Here is a 24,129-nt window from a genome sequence, read left to right as displayed (position 1 = left end):
GGGCCACTCAGAGAAGCCCTTTGTTTCCCAACAGCAACCCGGAAGGCGGCAGCGGTCGTGAGGCAGGAGTCGGGGGGCCTCGATGGGAACCACACAGGCCTTCCAGCCCCCACACGGGGCGCAGGCTCCTCAGCGCTGAGCCGGGAGCAGAGCGTCTCCCGTGTCCTCGGGAAGGGACTGGAGGCCTCAGGGTCAGCCGGGCAGACTCTTAGGGGTCAGGAGCTGCTATGAAGGGGCTCATCGGAAGAATAAAGCACTTGGCTTTGGGTGGTCATTGCTGGGAAGTAGGACAGGCCCTCTGGGTCCCCAGAGCATTCAGCAATCCCTGCCCAGGCCAGCCTCTGCCACCGCCGGCAGGTAGCAGGGTCGCCCTGCCCCTTGGGACCCACTGCAGCCCTGACGTGGGTCCTGGTGCTAACATGCCTCAGATGGAACAAGACTTAATCGCTTTTCTAAATCCCACAACCCAGGAGCGGGAGGACACCTGAGATAAGCCTCCTCTTCCTCCCAAAGTACAGATTTTCCCCAGGGGGAATATCCTTCCTTCTTTCTGACAGCTGACCTCAGCCCCGGCCAGGGTAGCAATTAGAATGCCCTCTAACAGGCCAGAAGGACCTGTCTGTGGTTAAAGAATGAGCAGGTTAATTCTGTGTGACCTGCTCAGTGACAAGAGTCAGAGGAACACACATTAGCCTCTCCCTGCAGAGAGCATCTTCCTTGAAGAAATGGTGTTTCTCTCAACTTGGGTCACGGCCCCGCAGACATAGAAAAGATGGACACTGCCCGATGCTGAGGGGTCCTGGCCACAGGGCTGGGCATGGGGTACTCTTGCTACCTGCTGGGAAGCTGCCCACAGATGACAAGGGCAGAGAGGGGACAGGAATCTGTCCCACTCCAACTACTTGCAGGGCAACAAGCAGCCAGGAGCAACACTCCCAGCCCCAGAACAAGACTGTGAGCTGGGACAGAGGCTTAAAGTACAGCTGAAGAGCCAAGCAAGCTCAGGGTCCCGGGCCAGAACAACCAAGAACCCACTCACCTCTCAAGCTGGACAGTTTGTCTTTCTGCCCAGCTGGGCCTGGTTACAACAGGAGTCTCGGCAAGGGTGGGTCTGCACATCCCCTCTGGGACAGAAGAAAGGGTGGGAGAGGGTTTCCAGTTGGCACTCCAGAACTCAGCGGTGGCTGCCCCTGAGTCTCGGCATCCACTGATTTCTAGAATGTTTGCTTGTTAGTCGGTGGACCCCATTCCAAGTGTCCAGCAGGTGGAAATCTCTCCAGAACCAAGCTTCCCTTCCTGACTCTTACTGTGGTCATATACTCCCTTTCTCCCAAGCCAATCCCCTCCAGTTGTCCTTGGAGGGGTGCTTATTTACTAAATGGACAAATGAAAAAATAAGCTCACATAAGAGCAATAAAGCCTTCCTTTAGCCTTTGTCCTAAAACTGATTTGAAATAGGAGAGCCAGGTTTTCCAGGTGAGAATTACAGGGTTTGTGGATTACGGAGACAACCAAGCCTCCTTTATTTTTATTCTGTAAGGACTAAATTGATATTTACTTGCACAAGCCAAAGGCAAAAAAGGGCAGCCAGCTCTCCTAACAGCCATTTATACTTCCAAATGTGGTAGATTTATCAGAGTCTAAAATGGCAGGAAGAGAACTCAGGATGTGATATGTCAGAGATAAGTTCTGTGTTGTCCCAAAGAGAGTGTCCTATGGTTAGAAGCCCCTGTCCCTTGCTGGAAGGGAGATTTAGTTAAGTCATAGAGAGGCCACAGAGTCAAGGGGACAATGGCTGACCCGGTCTCTCTCAGGAACTCCCAATACAGGTCCCCAAACAAGCTCAGAAGCAACTACACGGAAGCAGCCTGGAGCCGTGGTTGCCGCAGAGGTTGACCAGTCTCTCAGAGCCCTTGGCATGGTAAGCACCAGGCACTGATTTGTCAACAAAAGGCTCCAAACTCCTACAGAGTTTCTCATTAGATTCTTCAGCTCTTGGTCAAACTTACACATGTTTACCAAGGTCACAGCCCAGCAATGAACCAGATACCTCCTCATCCATCCCTTGAGGGTAGGAGAAATAAATGTTGGGTAAGAAACAACGCTGAGGACCTAATTTATAAAAGCAAAAAGGACAATCTGTCTTGTGGCAGGAAAGACCTGCCTCATGCCCAGGGTAATTGGAGACCCACAGGACCCCGACTGCATTGGGGATTGCAGATCTGTGTACATGGGGGCTGCCAGCATCTATACCTTCTGCTTTTTGAGTCAGAAGCTGGTTCTGTCCCATCACTTTGGCAACTCAGCATGGCCAGTGGCTAAAGGTCTTCTTAGGAGCCAGTACAGCTATGGGCAAGATGGAGCACCCTGGCATTTCCAACATGAAAAGCAACAAGGCTGGAATATGCTCAACCTCTTGGTTCACCCTGTGACGTTGGACAGGAGCCAGATCCTGCCATCAGAGGCAGGGAAGCTGGAGAAGAGCATCAGGCAGGCTCTCAGAACCCCAGGAACCCTGAGGTCCCCTTGGAGGCAGGGAGTCCAGCACTCTTGGTCCCTCCAGCCCAGAAGCCACATGTGTACTTGATGCCAGGAACAGAAACACGTGTATGGGCAGATGGCCTCTGAAGCCCTGAAAGCATCTCCTGCTTGGGAAATGATAGCAGAGCCTCACAGGACAAGGGGTCCCGCAGAGAAATACAGAGCAGCTGAGAATGGAAAGAACAGCTAGGTTCCTAGGCAGGTATTCAGGGCAAGAGGCAGAGGTTCCCATCTCAGAGCTCACCACTGGCAAACCATAACAGCAAAAAGGCCAACAGCTTGAACTTCAAAACCATTAAGAACAGCTACCCAGCCCCAAGACTGGGAAAGCAGGTGCAATCAAAGGCTCAGCCAATATGGACCAAGGATCCCCTCAGAAGTTGCTGGTCAAGTCCAGAAATATGAGGACTTCTTTGGCCGCAGAGAGGCTCGGTCAAGATAAAGTCTACAGGACAGAGGTGAAAACAGGGTCAGGGTGAGCCAGAGAGACAGGAAGGCATCAGCCAGACTTAGGTCTCTCTTAGGTCTCCTTCTCCATTTCTCCCCACACTCTGTGGATTCACACCGCTGCTAGGAAAATATTTGGGATTTCTGACATTCAAAAGGCACCTTAGTATTAGCGTGCTCTATATGTCATTGTATGGTGCATTGGTCACAACGACAAAAACTGAAGCTCAGAGTCTCTGGTGGAAAACACAAAGCATCTTCAGAAGACCTGCTCAGCCTGCACGTTCTGCAAAGAAACTGGTGCCAAGAGTCCTTCTGAGACTCAAGTGCTTACGAGTGGCGAGTGCTAGGTGGTGCAGGAAGGTACCATTTCTAAGCTAGGTGAAAACTCAAATCAAGAGTCCTGGGGTCCTTCCTGGTGCATGCTTGGCATAAAGGTTAAGAACAGTGCTCGTGAAATTCCTAACGAAACGCAGCAGGCTGATTTGGTTTCCACCATTATGTCGTTGACAGGAAGCAGGAGACTGGTAGTCAGGGAAGAATGACAGTTTGGGGATTCGTATGATGACAATTAGCCAAGTTCTGCGCTGCTTCTCTTTACAAAGAAAACTTCCCTTCTCTTTGCTCTTGGAATGCCATGTTAGAAGAGAGATATTTCCATGGCAACCACATACACATTTAGTGATGTGTCACTAAATTTGTGAGTGCACAAAGGCACATCAGGAGACTTTTTGAGTGTGGCAAGAGAAATAGATTTTCATAATTGAATGTTGCCCTCAAGTAGAATTTACCATTTGCTGAAAGCTGAGGCTGCAGCCAGAGATGCTAACTCTGCCTTGTCAGAATGGAGGCTCGACCCCAAAATCTCAGCTTTAGATGAGGGCTGTCTGAGAGGCTGCTGCCCAGAAAGGGGCCTAGACAGATGGGGCACAGAGCTGGGGGGCCAGGATGGCCTTGGCAGAGGCAGGGAAAACAGATCCATCTCACTTTTTTTTGTGTGTGTGTGTGGTACGCGGGCCTCTCACTGTTGTGGCCTCCCCCGTTGCGGAGCACAGGCTCCGGACGCGCAGGCTCAGCGGCCATGGCTCACGGGCCCAGTCGCTCCGCGGCATGTGGGATCTTCCCGGACCGGGGCATGAACCCGTGTCCCCTGCATCGGCAGGCGGACTCTCAACCACTGCGCCACCAGAGAAGCCCCCATCTCACTTTTGACGAGAGCCTGAAGAGAGGGAGAGCTACCTGCATGAGAATCAGACACCACCCTGATCCTTCCCCAGCACCTCATGACCCCTAGACTATCATCTGTTCTACCAAAGAGAGTACAGGAAAAGATTAGCACCAGTATCAGACAGCTTCCCTAAGAAGAACAAAATAAAAAGAATGCTGAATCTAGAGCCAGAAGTCCCAGGTGGGTGTCCTAGTTCTGTGTCTTCCTAATCATGGAAATTCGAAAACCATTCTTTTTCTAAACCTCAATTTGTAAATGGGGAATATGCTTCCTGATTACCAGATGCTTCAAGGAGGCAGCGGATGTAGAAGCATCACTATAAAACTGTAATGCTGATAAACTATAACACTGTTTATAAGGTGGCACTGGCTTGGCCCATGTACCCCTAAGGGGACCTCTGCCAGATGCAGCCTGGGCTCCCAGAGCGTGGTTATGTAGAAGGGACCACCCCAACTCTGTTTGTGCCCATTGGGGCTGCTGTGGGTTTATGGTGGCCTGACTCCAAGTCTCTCCAGGAGCTGGTACAGCAAGGGTGAGAGTACAGCCCTGCAACACCTCCCCAGCCCCAGAGGCTCTGATGTTGGCCTTTCTGGTCCTCCCTGGCCGCACACCTACCCTAGGTCCTAAGACAGTCAGTACAGCAGTCAGAAGGCCTCAAATATTCGATTCTACCTACCTGCCACCCCTCCCCCAACCTCCTTATTCTCCCCATTACTCCTTCCCACTCAAACTAGACCTTGGCCTCCATGTTTCAAGGAAAGAGAAGCCACCACTGGAAAGCAAACAAGAGAAGCTAAATTTTGCCTTTTGAGTTTCCAAGGGCATGGGTCCTGGCAATGAGAAGTTTTCAAGAATCATTTTGACCACATGTGATTCACTTCACATGCTTGATTCAGAACTCAACCCCAGATGCCTCTGCCTTAGGAGAGCAGCATTGCTTCAGGGTAAGAGATAGCACCTCCATACTGGAGCCCCATGAAGTGCCCCTTTCCCCCATCACAGCACTCCTTTCCTGCCACCCTCACCTCCCTCCCATCAGCCTAATCTATGAGCTGGGCTTGGGCCTGCCTCCTTGTTCTACTTGTAACCTGTCCTCCCTGAGGTGAGGACACACTCTGCCACCATCCCAGGCTCAGGGTCTAACACTTTCCACTCACAGACACCACCCGGATCAGCCCTCCTGAGCCCACCACGTGGTCCTCCCACTGCCCATGGCACTGCCCCGTACACTTCCCATCACATACGTCCACCACACTGGAGAGGCGCAACCACCCGTAAGGGCCAGGCCCTGGCCTGCCCAGCTGCACTTGTGAACTCTGTCCGAGTTCCCAGGCCTTGTGGCCCCTCCCTGCTCACTTCTGACGCCCCTGGTCCCAGCTCCCCTACACTGAGGCTCACCCCAGATAACTACTTTGGTTTATGCCAGAGGGGCTGGCACACTTGGCTCCAAAAGTCACCACCTCCCCTCATACTGCTGATGAGAACATAAACATTTCCACAGTTTTCTGCTGTGGAAAACTGGCGACTCCTCAATAAGTTAAACATAGAATTATCATATACCCAGTATTCCACTCTTAAAAGGATTGAAAACACATGTCCACCCAAAAAAGAGTACATGAATGTTCATAGCAGCGTTATTCATAATAGCCAGGAGGTAGAAGTATCCCAAATGGCCACCAACAGGTGAATGGATAAACAAAATGCAGTATATCCATTCAATGGAATATTATTTGGACAGAAAAAGAAATAAAATTGACACATGCTACAACATGGATGAGCCTTGAAAACATCATAAAGGCCACATATTGTATGATTCCATTTATGTAAAAGGTCCAGAATAGAAAAATGCATAGAAACAGAAAGCAGATTGGTGGCTGCCAGGGGCTGAGGTGGGGGTGGGAGATGGGAAGTGGCTGCTCAGTGGGTATAGGGTTTCCACTTGGAGGGATGAAAAAGTTCCAGAATGAGATAGTGGTGATGATCACACAACACTGTGAATGTACGTAATGCTTCGGAATTGTAAGCTTTAAAACAGTTAAAATGATAAATGTTATGTGTATTCTACCTGTAATTAAAAAAAAATGTCACCACCTCACAGAGCAGTGCATGCAGTTCCTTGGTGCCCCCAGCAGCCTCTGCAGCCTTGCTAAGACTTTGGGGTCTCCGGAGCTCCAGGACTGGAGAGGGGGTGCTGGATTGGGCCGCCCAGGGGGCAGCACTGCAAATGTGCACTGAGTCAGGGAGTTGGACACTTTCACCTTAGCTGGTGGGGCTGCTACAACCAACATAAACACTCTATGAGGACAGGCACAGACGAAGGAACAGGAACTCACTTCAGCTTTCAGAGCCTCTCTGAGGAGGCTGAACAACCCAACCCAGGCTGCTGTTGAAAACACGGTGACCATGAGGGAGAAAGACATCACACACCTTTCAGTCCTGCGACGATAACTATAAACCTGCATTAGCCAGCACTGGCCGCGTCGCACCTGTTATCCTAGGAGGATGAGCAGACCTAAATATTCAGACTGTAAGATGCTCAAACCACCACAGGAAAAGTCAGAATGATTTGGCCAAGGCGGAAAAAGCCAGGACTACCAGGTTGCAACCAGACAGGGACTGCTTTGAACCAGAGCTTTCAGGATTTCTTCTAGATGTACGGTCCAGCCTATTTTCAATCCCAGGCTGAGGCCAGGACACAGGGCATCTTATGCAGCACTGGTGGGGCTCAGCTCTCAGGAGAAAGTCTGGAAGGGTGGCCTGGGTGAGAATGCCACTTAGACATGCCTTAGATGGCAGTTTCAGCAGGGACTTTGCCAAATGACCCTCCCTTTAGTGGTCAGGGGCTTCGTTTCAAGAGAACACTCCCATTGGAGCAGAGATGCTGGCCACAGGCTGAGAAGAACGTGGTGGGATCTGGTCACCACTTATGGTCACAGGGAAAAGACAAAATGCATTGTCACCACTCCACAATGTCTTCCTTTCCTCCACAGCAGTGAAGATTAAATCGTGCCTCCTCCCCCAACACGTGGCCTCCTCCTTCACTGAGGAAGGAGCTGGCCTGTGAATCTTTAGTGTGTGGTCAGGCCAGAGGATGCAAACACCCTATTTCTAGAAAGGAGATGAAGGAACGGCTCCCCATGTCCTGCTATAAGGCTGAGCTCACTCGGCATCAGGCCGGGAAAGAGTCACACACCATCCTCACCTTGGCTCTTGGGCTCTCAATTGGAAATCAAAGAGCAGATAGCTCAGAACACCGGCTCTTCTTAGCAGAGGCCCTGATATACAATCAGAAAACAAAGAGGAGAGACAGACTCTCTAATCTTCGATGCCAGCAAGGAAGGAAAGCCGAGGGGTCTGTGACCAGTGAAGGCAGTGCTCTGAAGCCAGGAGGTGGTTGAGGAAGAGAGGAAACTAAAGGCAGGCCTCTCAGGAAAGGGCACGGGGCTGCTAGCCCACATCAGCCCAGGAGCTGTGTACAGGGCTCAGCGGGCAGCCAGGCGTGGCAGAACCATTGGTGAAAGGAAAAAGGAAGCTCTCTTGGTCCCTCGGCCACCTGCCTCTATCTGCTCCCCAAATCTCTGTTCCTTCTCTAAAACACTTATGCTCCTGGAGGCTCTGGCCCTTGTGCCTCTCTGTCCAGACTTTCCTCGAATGGCTTTGTGCTCAAGTCTTCACCCCCCAGCACTCCATCCTTCTAAATCCGCATCTCCTGTGCCATCACCCCAACCAGTCCCAAACCAGTATTTCCAACCACCTGGATTTCACAGGCGTATCATTTTTATTTTGTCTGGAATTCAACTCATCTCCCCCTCCCAGGATTTCTCACTGTCCCCACTTCCTGATGTCCCCATTGACCCCAGGTAGAAACCCTGGCCATTCCAAACTTCGCCTTCCACATCCACACCTGGAACACCCCCCCAGATCCAGCACATGGAGCCTCTTGCTCTCCGAGGAGCCCACTACACCTGGTATTCTCCACATTTGCCTGAAACACCAACCTTTCCCCCAAGCTCACCTCAAGTTGATGTGACTCCCAGCCCTTTGTTCACCCCTTGATTTGGGCACCTCCATGGTGTTACGATTGTGTACACACACACACCTGTCGCACCCTGCCTAGATGTGGTACTCAGGAGACAGAAGCCTCATCTTTGCATCCTCAGCATCTAGGGCATTGCCTGGCAGGCGGTAAGAACAAGGTGAGTTCTCTGGAAAAGTTGAGCTGGAATAAAACACACAAGCAGCAAGTAGTTAATATTCCTCTCGCTGTGTATCAGCTCAACTACATTCTTTCATAAGGTCTGGTTTGGACCTGTTTGACAACTAGATTTCCAACACAAATCTGCTCTGCAAATTCCAGCAATCACATGAAGGCGGTTTCTAGAACAAAAATGACAGGGGAAAAAAACAGCAGCTAAAAGGAGGAGGACTGAGGATTGCATCAAGAGAAAATGAAGGGAGAGGACGTTGGGCCCAGGAAAGCCCCAGACCCTCTCCAAACTAAGGAATGGCATCCACCTGGGAGGGCCGGAAGAGAGGGACCCATGCAGAAATGCCTCAGCATCTAATTAAACATTTTAGACTCTACTGCACACGAGAAAGAAAACTACGCCCCCCACGGAACCCTGATAAATGAGTCGTTTCCAACCAATCTATCACCATGGCATCTGGGCACCTCAGGAAGATGAAAATAAGACCAATACATAAATGAAAACCAATATACAAACAATCGTCTCCCCGCACAGGCCTCCAGGAAGCCACAGCTACAGCCATCTGCCAAGTTCCACCCTCGTCACTGCTTCCTGCAGCCAGAGGCCTCTGAGTAAGCATGGTTTAACATAAGATTTAGCAACAGAAGGAAATTTCTTCTCTGAAGTCTGCCTCTCCATTAATGCTCCTACACTAAATGCCCACTGCTTGAAGCTGGAATGAAATAAGTTTGGCAGGAATAGGACTTGTTCTATATGCCATGTCAGCCACACAATTTGCTAGAAATAGTTGGGGCAACTTGACACAGGTTGAGAATTCAGAGGTTTCTTGCATGGAAACAGAGCTCTCGGGGGCGACCGTCACTAAGCCGTGGGAAGGATGCTCACACTCATCTATGGCATAGTCTCACCTCCTGCAGCTTCCACGCGGAGGTGGCCTGGGTAGATTTGATCTGATCCACCCAGAACAGCACTTCTCAGGTTCAGTAACATCCAGCACCTGCCAAGGCAGTGATGCTATGAAACTGCAGCATTGCTGCCCTGCATCTGAACACCTGGGACTGGGTTCAGTTCTTTCACTTCTTCAATATCTGTTGCCTGAGCATCTGTTACTTGATTTTAGGGCCCAAGCAGCCATGTGAAAGGCTACTCTGTTAACTGGAAAGGGGCAGAGGCAGCCATAGGAGGGAGGTTGATGGCCTTTTGGGAAATCAACTTCTGGACAAGCAAATATTTTCATTCCAGATGTTTATGCTCTGCCTGCTTCCCCCCCAAAAATCTAGGTGGGACAGGCAAATATTTATGCAGCTAACCAATGCTTCCCTTCCTCTATGCATCCATATGTAGTGGGAAGTGATTCTGACGCATGACACTATCAAGCTATAAACTTTCTTAAAGCCAGAGACTCATCTCTACTTTTCCTTTAGCTCACATAGCTTTCAGTGAATAACTGAGGCTCAATAGATAGTGTTTCCAAGATTTTTTTCTTAAAATTTTAATAAACGTATGACTTCTCTTGATGTTAACGTTATATGTTCTTTTTTTTTTTTTTTTGCGGTACGCGGGCCTCTCACTGTTGTGGCCTCTCCCGTTGCGGAGCACAGGCTCCGGACGCACAGGCTCAGCGGCCATGGCTCACGGGCCCAGCCGCTCCGCGGCATATGGGATCCTCCCGGATCGGGGCACGAACCCGTATCCCCTGCATCGGCAGGCGGACTCTCAACCACTGCGCCACCAGGGAGGCCCAACGTTATATGTTCTTAACACTGGAAAACTGTTTTAACTGAGTCTTTTCTCTAGCTCATTTTTTTTTTCTTACCTGATCCTGGTTTAGGTCTTAATAAATATAGAAAATTTCCAACCTCTTCCGTAAGTGGGTAAAAGGGAAATATAGCCAGAAAGGAGATAGAGCTTCGCTGAAGACAAAACTACAATAGGCGAGTTCTAAAGCATAGCTGTACATTAGAATCATCTGGGAAGTGTTTAAAAATCCCAACGCTCGGGCTTCCCTGGTGGCGCAGTGGTTGAGAGTCCGCCTGCCGATGCAGGGGACATGGGTTCGTGCCCCGGTCTGGGAAGATCCCACATGCCGCGGAGCGGCTGGGCCCGTGAGCCATGGCCGCTGAGCCTGCGCGTCTGGAGCCTGTGCTCCGCAACGGGAGAGGCCACAGCAGTGAGAGGCCCACGTACCTCAAAAAAAAAAAAAAATCCCAACGCTCAGGCTGTACTCTGGACCAATTAAATCAGAACCTCTGGGATAGGAACTCAGGCATCAGTATTTACTAAGTTCCCCCAGGTGATTCCAGACTGCAATCAAGGTCGGAATCCCTGTTCTAAAGATTCATGAGACCAGTTCTTTTGAATGTCTACCAAGACTATGACAATTTCTACATTATTTCATCCCAAAGTGAAAACTCTTCTTCTAAATTGTCACCCTTGAGCCCTCAGATAACATAATAGAAAGAACGTCAACCAAAGAGTCAGGAGAGGAGGTCTGAGTCAGTGCATCACAATTTAAATTGGCGGGGCCTGGAGCTGGTCACTGCCTTTGCAGGGTGTGCATTCTCTGAGCTATAAAATGGGATTATGGTCCATGCCGTGTATGCCACAAGGCTGTTGTGGGGATCAGCGAAACTCTTAACGGGATGCTAGGGCTCTACTAAGAATACACACAAGGAATCTCTGATCTGATCTGTCCACGAGCGGGTAGGTATTAGCCCAGTCCAGGCCCCACTCCCCTCCAAGCAGGCCCCCTGGAAATTCTCCCTGGGAGAATTTAAAAGACAATGGATGGTACAGGGGCCAGAGAGTCAGAAACCTCTTTTCTAACATGCAAGAACACTTTAATTCCAGGGCTGACAAACCAGAATTTTGCTCCCACTGGTGCCAAGTTGAAGAGCCCTTTACTCAGAGCACAGAGAATCTAATTATGCCTTAATCTAACCCAGTGCCTAATCACAGAAAATGTCTAATGTTGTTTGTCTCCCTCAGTCCCATCTGGATGGACACCACTCTGCTACCATTCTTAGTTACTCAAGGATCAGTAATCAGACACAGAGCTCCTACCATGATTATAGGGTGGCTATTATACAAGACCACCTCTGAGACTACATCAGTGTGAAGTCTCTGCCCTTTACGTAGTTATACATCCCAAAAGGCCTGTATCTGAAACTGCTCGAGAAGTCTCTAAACTGAGCTGCTATTTTTCTGTCAAAACATGAAACTTTCTCTATAAAGGGTTTCCTTATACTCTAAAGTAGCAAAATTGATTATATTTATCGGTTGTTCTCTAAAAGGTCCAGTTCTGAAAGCAAGAAACTTAGTCTTCTTTTCCCACTGATCCTAAGAATTAAAAACCAAGGCTACTCCAGAGCTGTGTAAGGTATGTGACAGGCATGGAGAATGGCTTCTGGGAGAGTTGGAAAGGAGGAAGATTTGCTGATTTTCGTCAAGAACACAAGTACAGAAAAACAAAAAAGGTGCCAAAATGTCTTCCCAGGAGATCAGCATTTACTTGGCAAAGTTTAGGTTTAACCTCTTAAAAGCTCATTCCAGGAATGAAAATGGGGGAGAGGGATCTTAAATAAGAGATTTGTAACTTTAATTCAACACTCCCACCCACCCCAAGTGAGACAAGTGAAATTAAAGGTAGCCTTTGCAATGAAACACTACATTTACTTCATATTGAACTTTCCTGAGTGAGGGAAGATAGGCGATCAGATCCCACAGAACAGTCCTTGGAAACCCTTCAGCCATATATATTTAGCTTCTGTCTGACCAGTAATCAGCAATTTGGACTATACAAATAGTTGGGTTTTTTTTAATGTGGGGATTTACAAACAAAGTTTTAAAAAGTAATCATTACCCTTAAGGTATGGAGACCAGAGAAAATATTTGACAGGTTAAAAAATCCTGAGAGGAAAGCTGCACTAATGGAGACTGCTGGAACATCACAGGTATCAGCAACTATTTCTTCTAACACCTAAAAGCAGATGAGCAAAAAATGCACAAATAGTTTAAGATGACATCAACCAGAAATTAGATACCCTTTGAGAATTACTGTATCTATTCAGGATATAATTTCAACAAAAAATTATATTTCATGCATCCAATACCAATTACCAAAAATAAATAGGAATCTTTAAATATCGAATCTATACCAAAATATACACATTAAAGTTTGTGCACTTGATTCAGGAGTCTTCAGAGACTTACTCAAGTTCTACTTATTTGTACTTTACATATGATGCTAACAAGCTAGATTGAATGGTTTCCTAGCCATCTGCAGGTTAGAAAATAGCAAAATAGGAAGAGTAGCGAATAAAGCAGCCAGAGGCAGGTATCCTGACAGCCAAAAGAAGTGACAGCTGACAGCCTAACAGAAAGAGGGGAGAAAAACTGCTTAAAAGCAGATGGGGGCTTCCCTGGTGGCGCAGTGGTTGAGAGTCCGCCTGCCGATGCAGGGGACACGGGTTCGTGCCCTGATCCGGGAAGATCCCACATGCCGCGGAGCGGCTGGGCCCGTGAGCCATGGCTGCTGAGCCTGCGCGTCCAGAGCCTGTGCTCCGCAACGGGAGAGGCCACAACAGTGAGAGGCCCGCATACCGCAAAAAAGAAAAAAAAGCAGATGAATCTAGAATCTCAAAAAAGGAGCATTCACAATGTTTGGCATAACATTTTTTAAAATGACTAGTGTTACATGAAGATGTAGGAAAATATGACCCATAACCACGAGAGAAAACAGTCAACAGGGGCAGACCCAATGATGACAAAGATGTTGGCAAAAAAAGACTTTTTGAAAAGCTACTACAAATATGCCTTAGGACTTAAAAGAAAATCTGGAAACAATGAGTGAACAGATGTGAAACATTGGAGAGCCCAAAACAATGAAAAAGGTCCAAATGGAAATTCTAGAAGTAAAAAAATAACTGAAAATTAAAAATTCACTGGGTGGGCTTAACAACAGATTAGATACTACAGAGGAAAAGTTCAGTGAAATTGAAGATGGGTTAATATAAATTATCCACACCAAAGCACAGAGATAAAGACTGAAAAGAAAATGAACACAGACTCAGTGACTTCTAGGAAAATATTAAGCAAATTAACTTTTATGCAACTTGAGTTCTAAAAGAAAGACAGATTAGGGTAGGAAAAATATTGAAAAAATATGGGCCAAAATTTTTCCAAACTTGAAGAAAAATATCAACCTATAGACACAAGAAGCTCAACAAGCCCCAAGAAGGACAAACAATCACATCCACATTTAGGCACAGCATAGTCAAATGACTTAAAAATAAAGAGAAAATCTTAATAGCATCCAACGGGAAGGGAAAGACATTACATGCAGGGGAATATACTCTAATCTCTTATCAGAAACAACGCAAGTTACAAGACAACGGGTCTTTCATGTAAAAAAAGGGAGGAAATGTCAACTTAAAATTCTATATCAAGCAAAAATATCCTTTTAAAAGGAGGGCAAAATAGAGAGACTTTCAGAAAACTAAAGCTGCAAGCATTTGTCACCAGTAGACCTACACTAAAAGAAATGTTCAGAGGAATTCAATTTATAGATTCAAGGCAAATCCAATCAGAATCCCAGCAGGAGTTTTCATAGAAACTGACATGCTTGTTCTCAAATGTAGGCAGAAATGCAAAGGACTTATAATAACTAAAGCCATTTTGAAAAAGAAGTTCAAAGATGGAGAAATCATGCTATCTGTTTTTAAGACTTACTATAAAGCCCCAGCATCAAGACAGTATGAATTGAAACAAGGACCTACTGTATAGCACAGGGAACTATATTCAATATCTTATAATAACCTATAATGGAAAAGAATCTGAAAAAGGTTATATATATATCTGAATCACTTTGCTGTACACCTGAAACTAACACAACATTGTAAATCAACTATACTTCAATAAAAAACTTAAAAAAAAAACAAAACCCAAAAAACCCCAGGAAACAAATAGCAAGATGGTTGGCTTATTACTCAGCCATAAAAAAGAACAAAATAATGCCAATTTCAGCAACATGGATGGACCTAGAGATTGTCATACTGAGTGAAGTAAGTCAGACACAGAAAGACAAATATCATATGATATCACTTATATGTGGAATCTGAAAAAAGGGTACAAATGAACTTATTTACAAAACAGGAGTAGAGTCACAGATCTAGAAAACAAACTTATGCTTATCAGGGGATTAGGCGGGGGTGGGGAGGATAAACTGGGAGCTTGGGATTGGCATATACACACTACTATATACAACATAGATAACTAATAAGAACCTACTGTATAGCACAGGGAACTCTACTCAATACTCTATAATGGCCTATATGGGAAAGAATCTAAAAAAAGAGTGGAAATATGTATATGTATAACTGATTCACTTTGCTGTACACCTGAAAGTAACACAACATTGTAAATCAACTATACTCCAATAAAAAATTTTTTAATTAAAAATACAAAAATAAAAAATTAATGATAGAAAAAAATGAACAAGAACTCTAAAAAAAAAGACGGTTAGCTTAAACACACTCATACTAATAATTACACTAAAAAAAAGATAGTATGAATTGGCATAAAGACAAATCAATACAACAGAAGTGTCCAGAAATACAGCTACATACATATAGCAAATTAAGCTAACATGGCATCAAAGCAATTCAATGGGGAAAAGAAAGCTTTTTCAACAAATGGTGCTAAACAACTGGACATTTAAATGAAAATAAAGAATCTCAACCCCTACCTCACACCATATACAAAAATAATTTGAAGCAGATGAGAGAACTAAATGTAAAAACTAAAATGATCAAGCTTCTGGAATTAAAAGGAGACTATCTCATGACCTTGGGGTAGACAAAGAATTTTTTTTTTTAAGTACACACAAAAGCACTAACCATAAAAGAAAACATTGATACACCGGACTTCATCAAAATTTAAAACTTCTGCTCTTTGACTGACACTATTAAGAAAATGAAAAGACAAACCATAGAGTATGAGTATATACATCTGACAAAGGACATATCCAAAATGAGCAAAGGATTTCTAAAGTTCAATAAGATAATAAACACTCAATTTTTTTTAATTTAAAAAAGGGGGGCAAAAGATCTGAATACAGACTTAAAAGGAAGATAAAGAAATGGCAGATAAACATATGAAAAGATGTTCAATATCAATAGTTAAAAGTGAAACAAAAATTAAAACCACAATTAAGGGGACTTTTCTGGTGGCACAGTGGTTAAGAAGCTCCCTGCCAATGCAGGGGACATGGGTTCAAGCCCTGGTCCAGGAAGATCCCACATGCCGCAGAGCAACTAAGCCTGTGCACCACAACTACTGAGCCTGCACGCCACAACTACTGAGCCCGTGTGCCACAACTACTGAAGCCCACGCGCCTAGAGCCCATGCTCCGCAACAAGAGAAGCCCACGCACCACAACGAAGAGTAGCCCCTGCTTGCCACAACTAGAGAAAGCCTGCATGCAGCAATGGAGACCCAACACAGCCAAATATAAAAATTAATTAATTAATTTAAAAAAAACCCCACACAATTAAGGGACTTCCATGGTGGTCCAGTGGGTAAGACTCTGCATTCCCAATGCAGGGGTTCTGGGTTTGATCCCTGGTCAGGGAACTAGATCCCGCATGCATGTCGCAACTAAGAGTCTGCATGCCGCACCTAAGAAGTCCTCATGCCACAACTAAAGATCCTGCACGCCACAACGAAGATCCGGCATGCCTCAACTAAGACCTAGCCCAGCCAAAATAAATGAATGAATGTATAAATAAATAAATATTTTTTAAAAAACACCACAATTAAATATCACTACACATCAAATATCATGGCTAAACCTAAAAAGGTGGACAATACCAAGTGTTGGTGGAAATGCAGAACTCTCAACACTTTGCTGGTGGGTCTAACTACTTAGGAAAAGTGTTTCCAGTTTCTCATAAAGTTAAACATACATTTACTCTATGAACCAGCAATTATACTCCTAGATATTGCCACAAAAGAAATGAAAATATACCTAAAGAATTGTACCTAAAATGTTCATAACAGCTTGATAGCCAAACACTGGAAACAACCAAAAAGTCCAACCACAGGTGAATGGATAAACAAATTGTGGGATATTCATACAACAGAATACATCTCAACAATGAAAAGGAATGAAACACTGATACACACAACATGAATGAATTTCAAAAACATTAGCCTCAGTGAAAGAAGCCTTGCGCAGAATGGCATATATTGTTCTACTCCATTTAGCTGAAGTTCTAGAACAGGTGAAACTAATCTCTGGCAACAAATCAAAACAGTGGTTTGGGGTGGATGATGGGAGACTGCTTGGGAAGAAGCAGAGGGAACTTTCTCAGATGATGGGAATGTTCTGTATCTTCATAGGGGTGTGGTTTATATGGTTTTCTGCAATTGTTAAAATTGAGCAAACTTTGTATTTAAGATCTGTGCATTTCCCCATATGTAAGTTATCCTGAGATAAATAGGTAGCACCTGCATCACAGGGTTGTTGTAAAAAAATAAGATGAGAACACAAAACACAGGCATTGAGAGGCCGGCAGTCTTACCTAAATGACTCATCAGGCCCTATGCGGTATTGCACAGTGGATTTTATGGTGACCCCAAGTCATGGCAGAGGTGGAACGAGGGGAGAAGAATCTACTATTATTCAGCCACTGAAAATGGTTGTTATTTAGTGAAAGGTATTTGCCTAGAAGTTTCGCCTGTAGAGCAGCTGACTCCCAGAGCATGCCAGGTGAAAGCATAATTATTGCTTATCTATTTAGGACACTAATCAGTACGCCCAAGTTTCTTCTGTAAAAGTTACCACTCTGGTACTGCACTAAAACAGATGGACAACCGCCCTAGTCTTAGCCTTTAATTAATGAAAATTCAGAGTTAAGAGACATACTCAGACCCCCTTGTGAGTAAGAGCTGTTCTGACCACCTGCCTATTGAGTTTGGAGAGCCCTCAACCCAAATCTTAGAAAACAGCATTCTCAAGGGAAGAAATACCTACAACTGGACCACCACACTGAGGCCACAGACTGCAGCTATGGTCTCCATGGCTTCAGTTCTCTTTGGGGATGGAGACACCAAAAAACAGGTCTGACGGCGATCTCAGCCACACCCTGCCTTTAAGAGAAATAAAACCACACTGCCTTGGCTATTAACTAGCCCCCAGAGCCTAGTGGGGGTGAAAGAGGGAAGGGGAGTGGGATTGAGGTCCCTGAGTCCTCAGAAGTCCTTAAGGAATTTCCAGTTTTTTTCTTACCATCATCTGCCATGAGAATACAGAGCTTAAGAAGTCTGTTGTTTTACCCAAATTATGCAAATACTTGTGCATAAGGCCTTGGCCCCAGGTTAGTGGGAAATCAAGAAACAGAGCTTATTTGAACGAGCCTGGTCTTTTTGGACTGCAGATGCACAGAACTGGAATAGTAATAATCCTTGGTTCATGACACTCATCCCTGCTCCAAGTATGACCCCTCTTTTAAAGTTAATGTAATAAATGCCCATTATGCTCTCCTGAATCCTGTCCATAATACCCTTGTTAAGTCTTTCCTGACCTGGCTAAAGAAAGCAAGGCTGCGAGAGAATTTCCTGAAGTCCCCACCACCTCCCTTAGTGCAGACTTGATTTAGGATGCAGATTCAGGCACCTTCCCCATGCCAGAGACAGTACCCACAGGCTGGTTGCCCACCTAGATTACCAAATAGCTTCCCTGCATGGGGCTTTCCAATCTGCGAGCCTGATTTATTTTCTTCAGTAAGAGAAAAGATGTAAGTCCCTTTGAGCAAAGTATGCCTGATATATATCACAATATTTATTTTTTGGTGGAGTAATGGATCAGTCTTCGGGAAAAGCTAGAGAAAAGGCATTTCTTGAGCTCAGATGTAAATCAGTCACTCTGAAAACTGCAGGGGAATCTATGTTCTTACCCCCTTGCTAAGTGTGAAATAAGCAGCTGACTTTTAAAAGTCATTGTACTATTTGTTTCTAAAGCTAACACTAAAGACAGAGCTAAGGAGGTGAGGCCTGAGAAGCAATTGCTCTTGGAATGCCTGCACCAAGTCCCTAAAATAATGGTGCAGCTCACAATGAAAGCAGAGATCCACCCAACCTGTGGGTGTTAAGTCATACACCTGGTGGGGACAAGGTCTAAGCTTTGGTCTACTTGCAGTGCTCAGTTCTAAGGAAGAAGAATGAAGTGAATAGCTGGGCTTATGATGTAAGGGTCTCCCAAGGGACCTGTCCGGTTAATATAGGGCAATCTTCCTGTCTATATTAAATGTATCATAGAGCAGGACAAGAAAGAAACTGAAGGACAAGGAGGAAAAATCTTCAGAGAATTTTCAACTGAAACAGAGCTCTTCGAAGGAAAGCTATTTAAATCTGAGGTGCTCCTAATATTAAGTATCCTGAACATCTCACAGCCTCAGATTCACATGCTACAAAGAACACAAAGCCTTTTAATTTTTCTACCTGTCCCTGGGACTAGCAGTGATAAATCAGATATACAGAGAAACCACACATGACTAACGAACCAGCCCATTAATGGGGAGCAAAGATCATTTGCCAAGATGACTTATTCAGACATAGTCACATATCACAACGAGCAATATCCTGGAGGCTTAACACAGCAGACATGGAAGGCAAGAGCTGGGGCACTCCCTGCCAAGTCTCAGAGACTCCGGGGTGACTCGGGCATCCTCCAGATGCCTGCTGTCCAGGCATGAAAGATTTTACTCACGGCTGCCACCTCTCCAGTCCCTTTAAGTTAGACTTGCACTTGGAAAATGACTGCAACTTCTAAAAGGCTTCTCGGGTCACAGAGCCAAGCCCCCAAACCTTGCTGTGGCCCCTACTCTACGACTCTTAGAATTCCCTGTACCCTCAGGAAGAAGACCCAGCTTCTGCCACCAGTAACCTTAACTGTTAGTTTATAGATCTTTCCTGTAGCCACTCTGGGCTCCAACTAAGTGTCATATCCTATTCTAGGTGCTTGGGCAGATCCATAAACAAAACAGTAAACAGGTGGGAGCGAGGGAGAGAAAAGGCTCCCCTAAATGCCAGTCTCTTCATTTTACCACGAAAACTGAGGCCCAGTGATAAACAGGAATTTTCCCCTGAGGCCAAGGTTGATGGCATGGCTAGGACTTGAACCCAGGTTGGACACTCAGGGCGACTGCCACATACAGTGGTGCATAAGGGCACTGGGCAGAGGGGATGGGGATGGGGGTAAAATTCAATCCACATTCTTCCTATGGGCTAGGGGCAGCCCCACTTCAGTGCTATGTTCTCACAGCCCTACTCTGCCCAATTCCCTTTAACAAAAGCTCCCTTCATTGAAGGGACAACTGAGGTGCTCCAGATCAGCAACCAACCATCATTAGTAGGACACAACATGGTTTGAAACCTTTCACTGGGATGTAACCCTGACAAGCTATTCACTCCCAACTTTTTTTTTTTTTTTTTTTTTTTTTGCTGTATGCGGGCCCCTCACTGTTGTGGCCTCTCCCGTTGCGAAGCACAGGCTCCGGACGCGCAGCCCCAGCGGCCATGGCTCACGGGCCCAGCCGCTCCGCGGCATGTGGGATCCTCCTGGACCGGGGCATGAACCCGCGTCCCCTGCATTGGCAGGCGGACTCTCAACCACTGCGCCACCAGGGAAGCCCTCACTCCCAACTTTTGTCATGTGTGAGAAAAGTCTATTGAACTTGAAAAGAAACCCACCTATGACCAAGGTCCCCTAAAATAATTGTAACAATAATTTCCTATATTATCATCAGATCTGAAAGGAAAGGCTGCTAGCAAGCCGTTTCTCATTCTCACCAACCCCTTTACTCTCCATAATCCCAAGATGAGGATCTGTCGCTGTTCAATCCCATCTCTAAAGTTCAATATGGGTGAGAGGAATACTTAACTTAATCAACTATGTGAATATCTACTCTTGACTAGGTGCTAGGGATACAACAGTGAACACCATCACCAACAACAACATTTTCCCTGACTTCATGGAACTAAGACATGCCGAAAACAGAGCTGGGAAAAGCCCAGCTGCTAAGGAGTCCCTGGCCAGACTGGCAGTCTACTTAGGGGCCAGGTCTGGAAGCAAGAGTTTTGTGACCAACCTCTTCCCCCCTCTCTCATCCCATTTTACAGAAGGAAAAATAAGGTCCAGGACGGAGAGGAGGTGGCTTGTCCAAAGTCAGACAGTTGAGCTGAGACTCGAATCAATGTCCTCTGGGTTCCCCTTTCCACCACACTGCCTCCTCCAAGGTTCCAAAATTGCGAACTGAGGAGAAAATGTTGGTTCTAGTGACAGATTGTTTCCTGATGTGTCTACACCCAGAACATGCAGCTTCAACCCATCTTATCAGCAGAGACCTTGAGCCCATGACCATCTCTCAAACTAGGAGGTTCATAAGTACACTTCATTGATCTAGAGCCCAAGTGTCCAGTCTTTATTCACTCTCATTTATCACCCTCTCTGAATCTCTCCTGAAGTTTACTTTTGCTTTAAAAACCTCATCTTATAAGAACAGAGCCCTTTTTATCTGATGCTAGCTGTCCCTCTGCTCCTGGGGTCTAATCAATCCATGTCTGGAAAAAAACAAGCCAGAGAGGAAAGCAACAGCCCCTTTTATGAAAACAGGCACCTTTTTAAAATGATCTACCCGTGGGCATGGCACAGATAGAAATTTAAATGAGAAGGAAATAAAGACATCCTCCAGCAACTGTCAAATGCATTCCTCATCAGGTGGGACACCAGGGAAGTTAACTCTGTGTTAACATCTAAAACAAACACTCTGCTCCACATTTTTTCAGGTTGTTTGGGGACCGGGGGAGGTCCAAACTCAAGAAGCCTGAAGAGAAAATGGGCTTCAAAATATAATAGTGTATATAGTCCCGTCCCCTCCATTCTGAGGAGCTTAAGGTCTTCAAGATAGTAAGAGGGGGTTCATTGAACAACTGCAGGTATAGACAAGCGGGCTTCCAGCTACTACCAGGGGTGTACAGCGATGCCAGATAGAAAGATCCAGACATCTGGCAACCAACACAGACCTCCACTCATTGTGTTACTTTACATCCATCTGCAAAGCAGAGTCTCCACACCTCCCACCACCCCCAGCCTCTGCCCACAAGGGAGGTTCTCTTTGTATAGAGGGGCAGAACCTGGTCCCCCACTAGCCAGCCCACCCTCCTTCCCATCATGGCTCCCAACCGCAGGCTCTCAGAAATGGGTCCCATATCTAGATGCAAATGCAGAAAGCACCTTTTGAAGAGGGCAGTAGGTAACTCTTAATCCTTTGGGGCATCCTTTTAAATATCTGATGGCAGCTCTACACCCCGTGAAAAACTGCATGCATATAGTTTATACGTAATTTCACTGCGGGTTACTGCCCTCCAAGGAAGTCTGAAAGGGTTAATGTTTTCAGAGGCAGCTTTAGGAAAGGGAGCTGGGGTGGTTCAGGTGAGTATTCAACAACACAGCTCCTTAACCAGTGGGGGAGAAATGATGCCCCTTTCTTAGCCACTGCAAGTTCCAGGCTTCAATTAACCTTTGGGATTTCAATAAGAATTTGGAAACTGAGAGTGTGCGCTTACACACAGGAAACAAGGACTCGTCTTTGTGGTTTCCTATACAGATATCACAAAATGTCCAGTGATTGCTAGTTAAGATAGAGTCTCCACAGGGCTTAGCATAAAAGGCTGAGTAACAACAGCAGAGATAAGTAGAGAGAGGTGGGCGTTGGGAGACAGGATACACTGGACAAGGAGAGGAGGACAGCTAAGCTCTCCACTGGCTCTGAGCAGGTCTTGACAGGGCAAGTCCTGACTCTTGCTGCCTGCTCTCCCTGGAAATCAGGGCAGACTTGCTGACTGCTCTGCAGCAAACCAAGAAGTCCAGACAGAAGCAGTCCTTTCATTCTGGGTCCACGGGGATGGGGGGAGCATCCTTTCCTTTCTAGGGAGGAGACCCTGGCCCACTGCTTGCCCACAGCCCCCTCGTGGCCCGGGGGTGTCACTGCAGCCCCCTCTGCAGTGCTGGGCAAAAACCTCGCGCAGGCGGCTCCAACAGTAGGCAGCTCTAACAGGGGTTGAGCAGAACATTTAGTTATCAGTGGTGGCTTGGCAACTGTCTTCAAGCCACGGTGAGGCTGCGTTTGCTTTTGGTTTCTTAAATTAAGACTAAGATTCAGACTCAAAGTGATCCTTCTAACCCCTCTCTGGTACAATCCCTACAGGGAACAAATCCAAGACCTGCTATGCTAAGCCAATAACCTCAGAGCTCCTGTAACATTACCACCGCCTTAGTGATCATTGCTCCTTGCATCACATGCAATTACGTACAGTTGTTCCAAAGCTCAACAGAAACAGTTAGCAAGAATGCACAACATCCTCTGGTTTGTAGGTTGCTGGCTAGACTACAAAATACTTGCAGGTCACCAAATACCCCCCAAATCCTGGCTTTCTAGGTAGCAGATCCTAAAGGGGGTTGGGAGATGTCACGATTTAAAGACACACAGTGAGAAAGAACATGGCTCTTGGCCCCTTCAAACAGAAAGGGTGTCCATTAATGAGCCTAACTAGCAACTCCACAAAAATCTTATTAACATCTCCACAGAGGGAGGGAGCAGGGCCCACCTGGGCTGAGGACTGGCCTGGAAAGACCAGAGTCTGGGGGTGGGGGAAAGTTGGTCCAGTGGTTCAGCTACCATCAGGGCTGGGGATGATTAACTGAACCCGGTAGTGGAAAATTGTGCACGCAGGAGTGAAGGTGGGAAGTTTGGGTGGAGGGAGGAGGGTATAGAGTGTGCCTGGAGGATCTAGAGTAGACCAGGGAGCCCGGGAGTGACTGGGCCCAGGGGAAGTGGATGGAAGCACAAGAGGGTCTTTTCTTTTGTGCGGGGAGAAGAGTCCTTACCTCCTTGATTTTCTCCCGCTGGCTTTGAACTAGGCTCTGGGGCTCCTTACTCTTGTCGGCCCTAGTGCCCAGGACCGGGTGGCGGAGGCGGCTCCGGAAGGCGTTGAAGTCAAAGCTAGAGGAGATGCTCCCCTCCTGCGGTCTGAGGGCCGTGGCACCGCTGCCCCGGGCCGCTGTGGCCTCCTCCCGCGGCCCGGTGGGGCGGGTGCGCCGCAGCCACCCTTTCCTGCGGCGGGGACTGGCTTGGCTCCTGGGGTCGTCCTCACCTGGGGCTGGAGCCGCTGGGGCCGGGTTCGGAGGCGACTCCTGCTCGCGGGTCAGGGGGTGGCCGGCGACTTGGGCCACTGCCTCCAGGCCGGGCTGCTGGGTCCGGGGGGCCAGGAAGAGGCGCTTGAGGCGAGAGGAGTTTGGCAGCAGGAACAGGGCCCCGAAGCACAGGGTGACGAGGCCGGAGAGGAAGAGAAGGAAGAGGAACTTCTGCGGCAGCCGCAGCCCCCACGGGGAAGCCGGGACGAAGCCGGGCACTTTCCTCATGAGCATCGTTGCAGGGCACGGGGCTGGGAACAGTCAGATCCGGCCGGGCCCCTGAGGCCCTGGGAGTCCAGGCACTTGTCAGCAGGGGGCTCGGCGAAGAGAGGTCGTCGAGGGGCGCCGCCCGGGGTGGGGGTCCCTGAGGGTTTCGCCCTGCGGGGGCTGCTCCTGAAGTTCAGGGAGTTTGGAGCGAGTCCTCCCGCGCCGGGACGGGGGAGCAGCAGCCT

General features: G+C 47.1%; 1 protein-coding gene across 3 annotated transcripts in view; it reads right to left on the bottom strand.

Moving 5' to 3' along the window:
• MAN1C1 (mannosidase alpha class 1C member 1) overlaps positions 1-23,911 on the bottom strand; it is a gene marked incomplete at its 5' end in the record, with an annotated part of 133,137 nt that extends 109,226 nt beyond the window's left edge. For all 3 annotated transcript variants that reach the window (XM_079697258.1, XM_079697259.1, XM_079697260.1), the window contains one exon: positions 23,372-23,911. In XM_079697258.1, coding sequence (XP_079553384.1) covers positions 23,372-23,911 — 540 coding nt within the window. The remainder of the gene's footprint in view (positions 1-23,371) is intronic.
• Between the last annotated feature and the right edge of the window lie 218 nt (positions 23,912-24,129).

The sequence above is a fragment of the Hyperoodon ampullatus genome (assembly GCF_949752795.1).
Source record: "Hyperoodon ampullatus genome assembly, chromosome: 2".
Lineage (NCBI taxonomy): Eukaryota > Metazoa > Chordata > Mammalia > Artiodactyla > Ziphiidae > Hyperoodon > Hyperoodon ampullatus.
The sequence above is the reverse complement of the archived record's forward strand: the minus strand, read 5'-3'. Positions and strand labels throughout refer to the sequence as shown.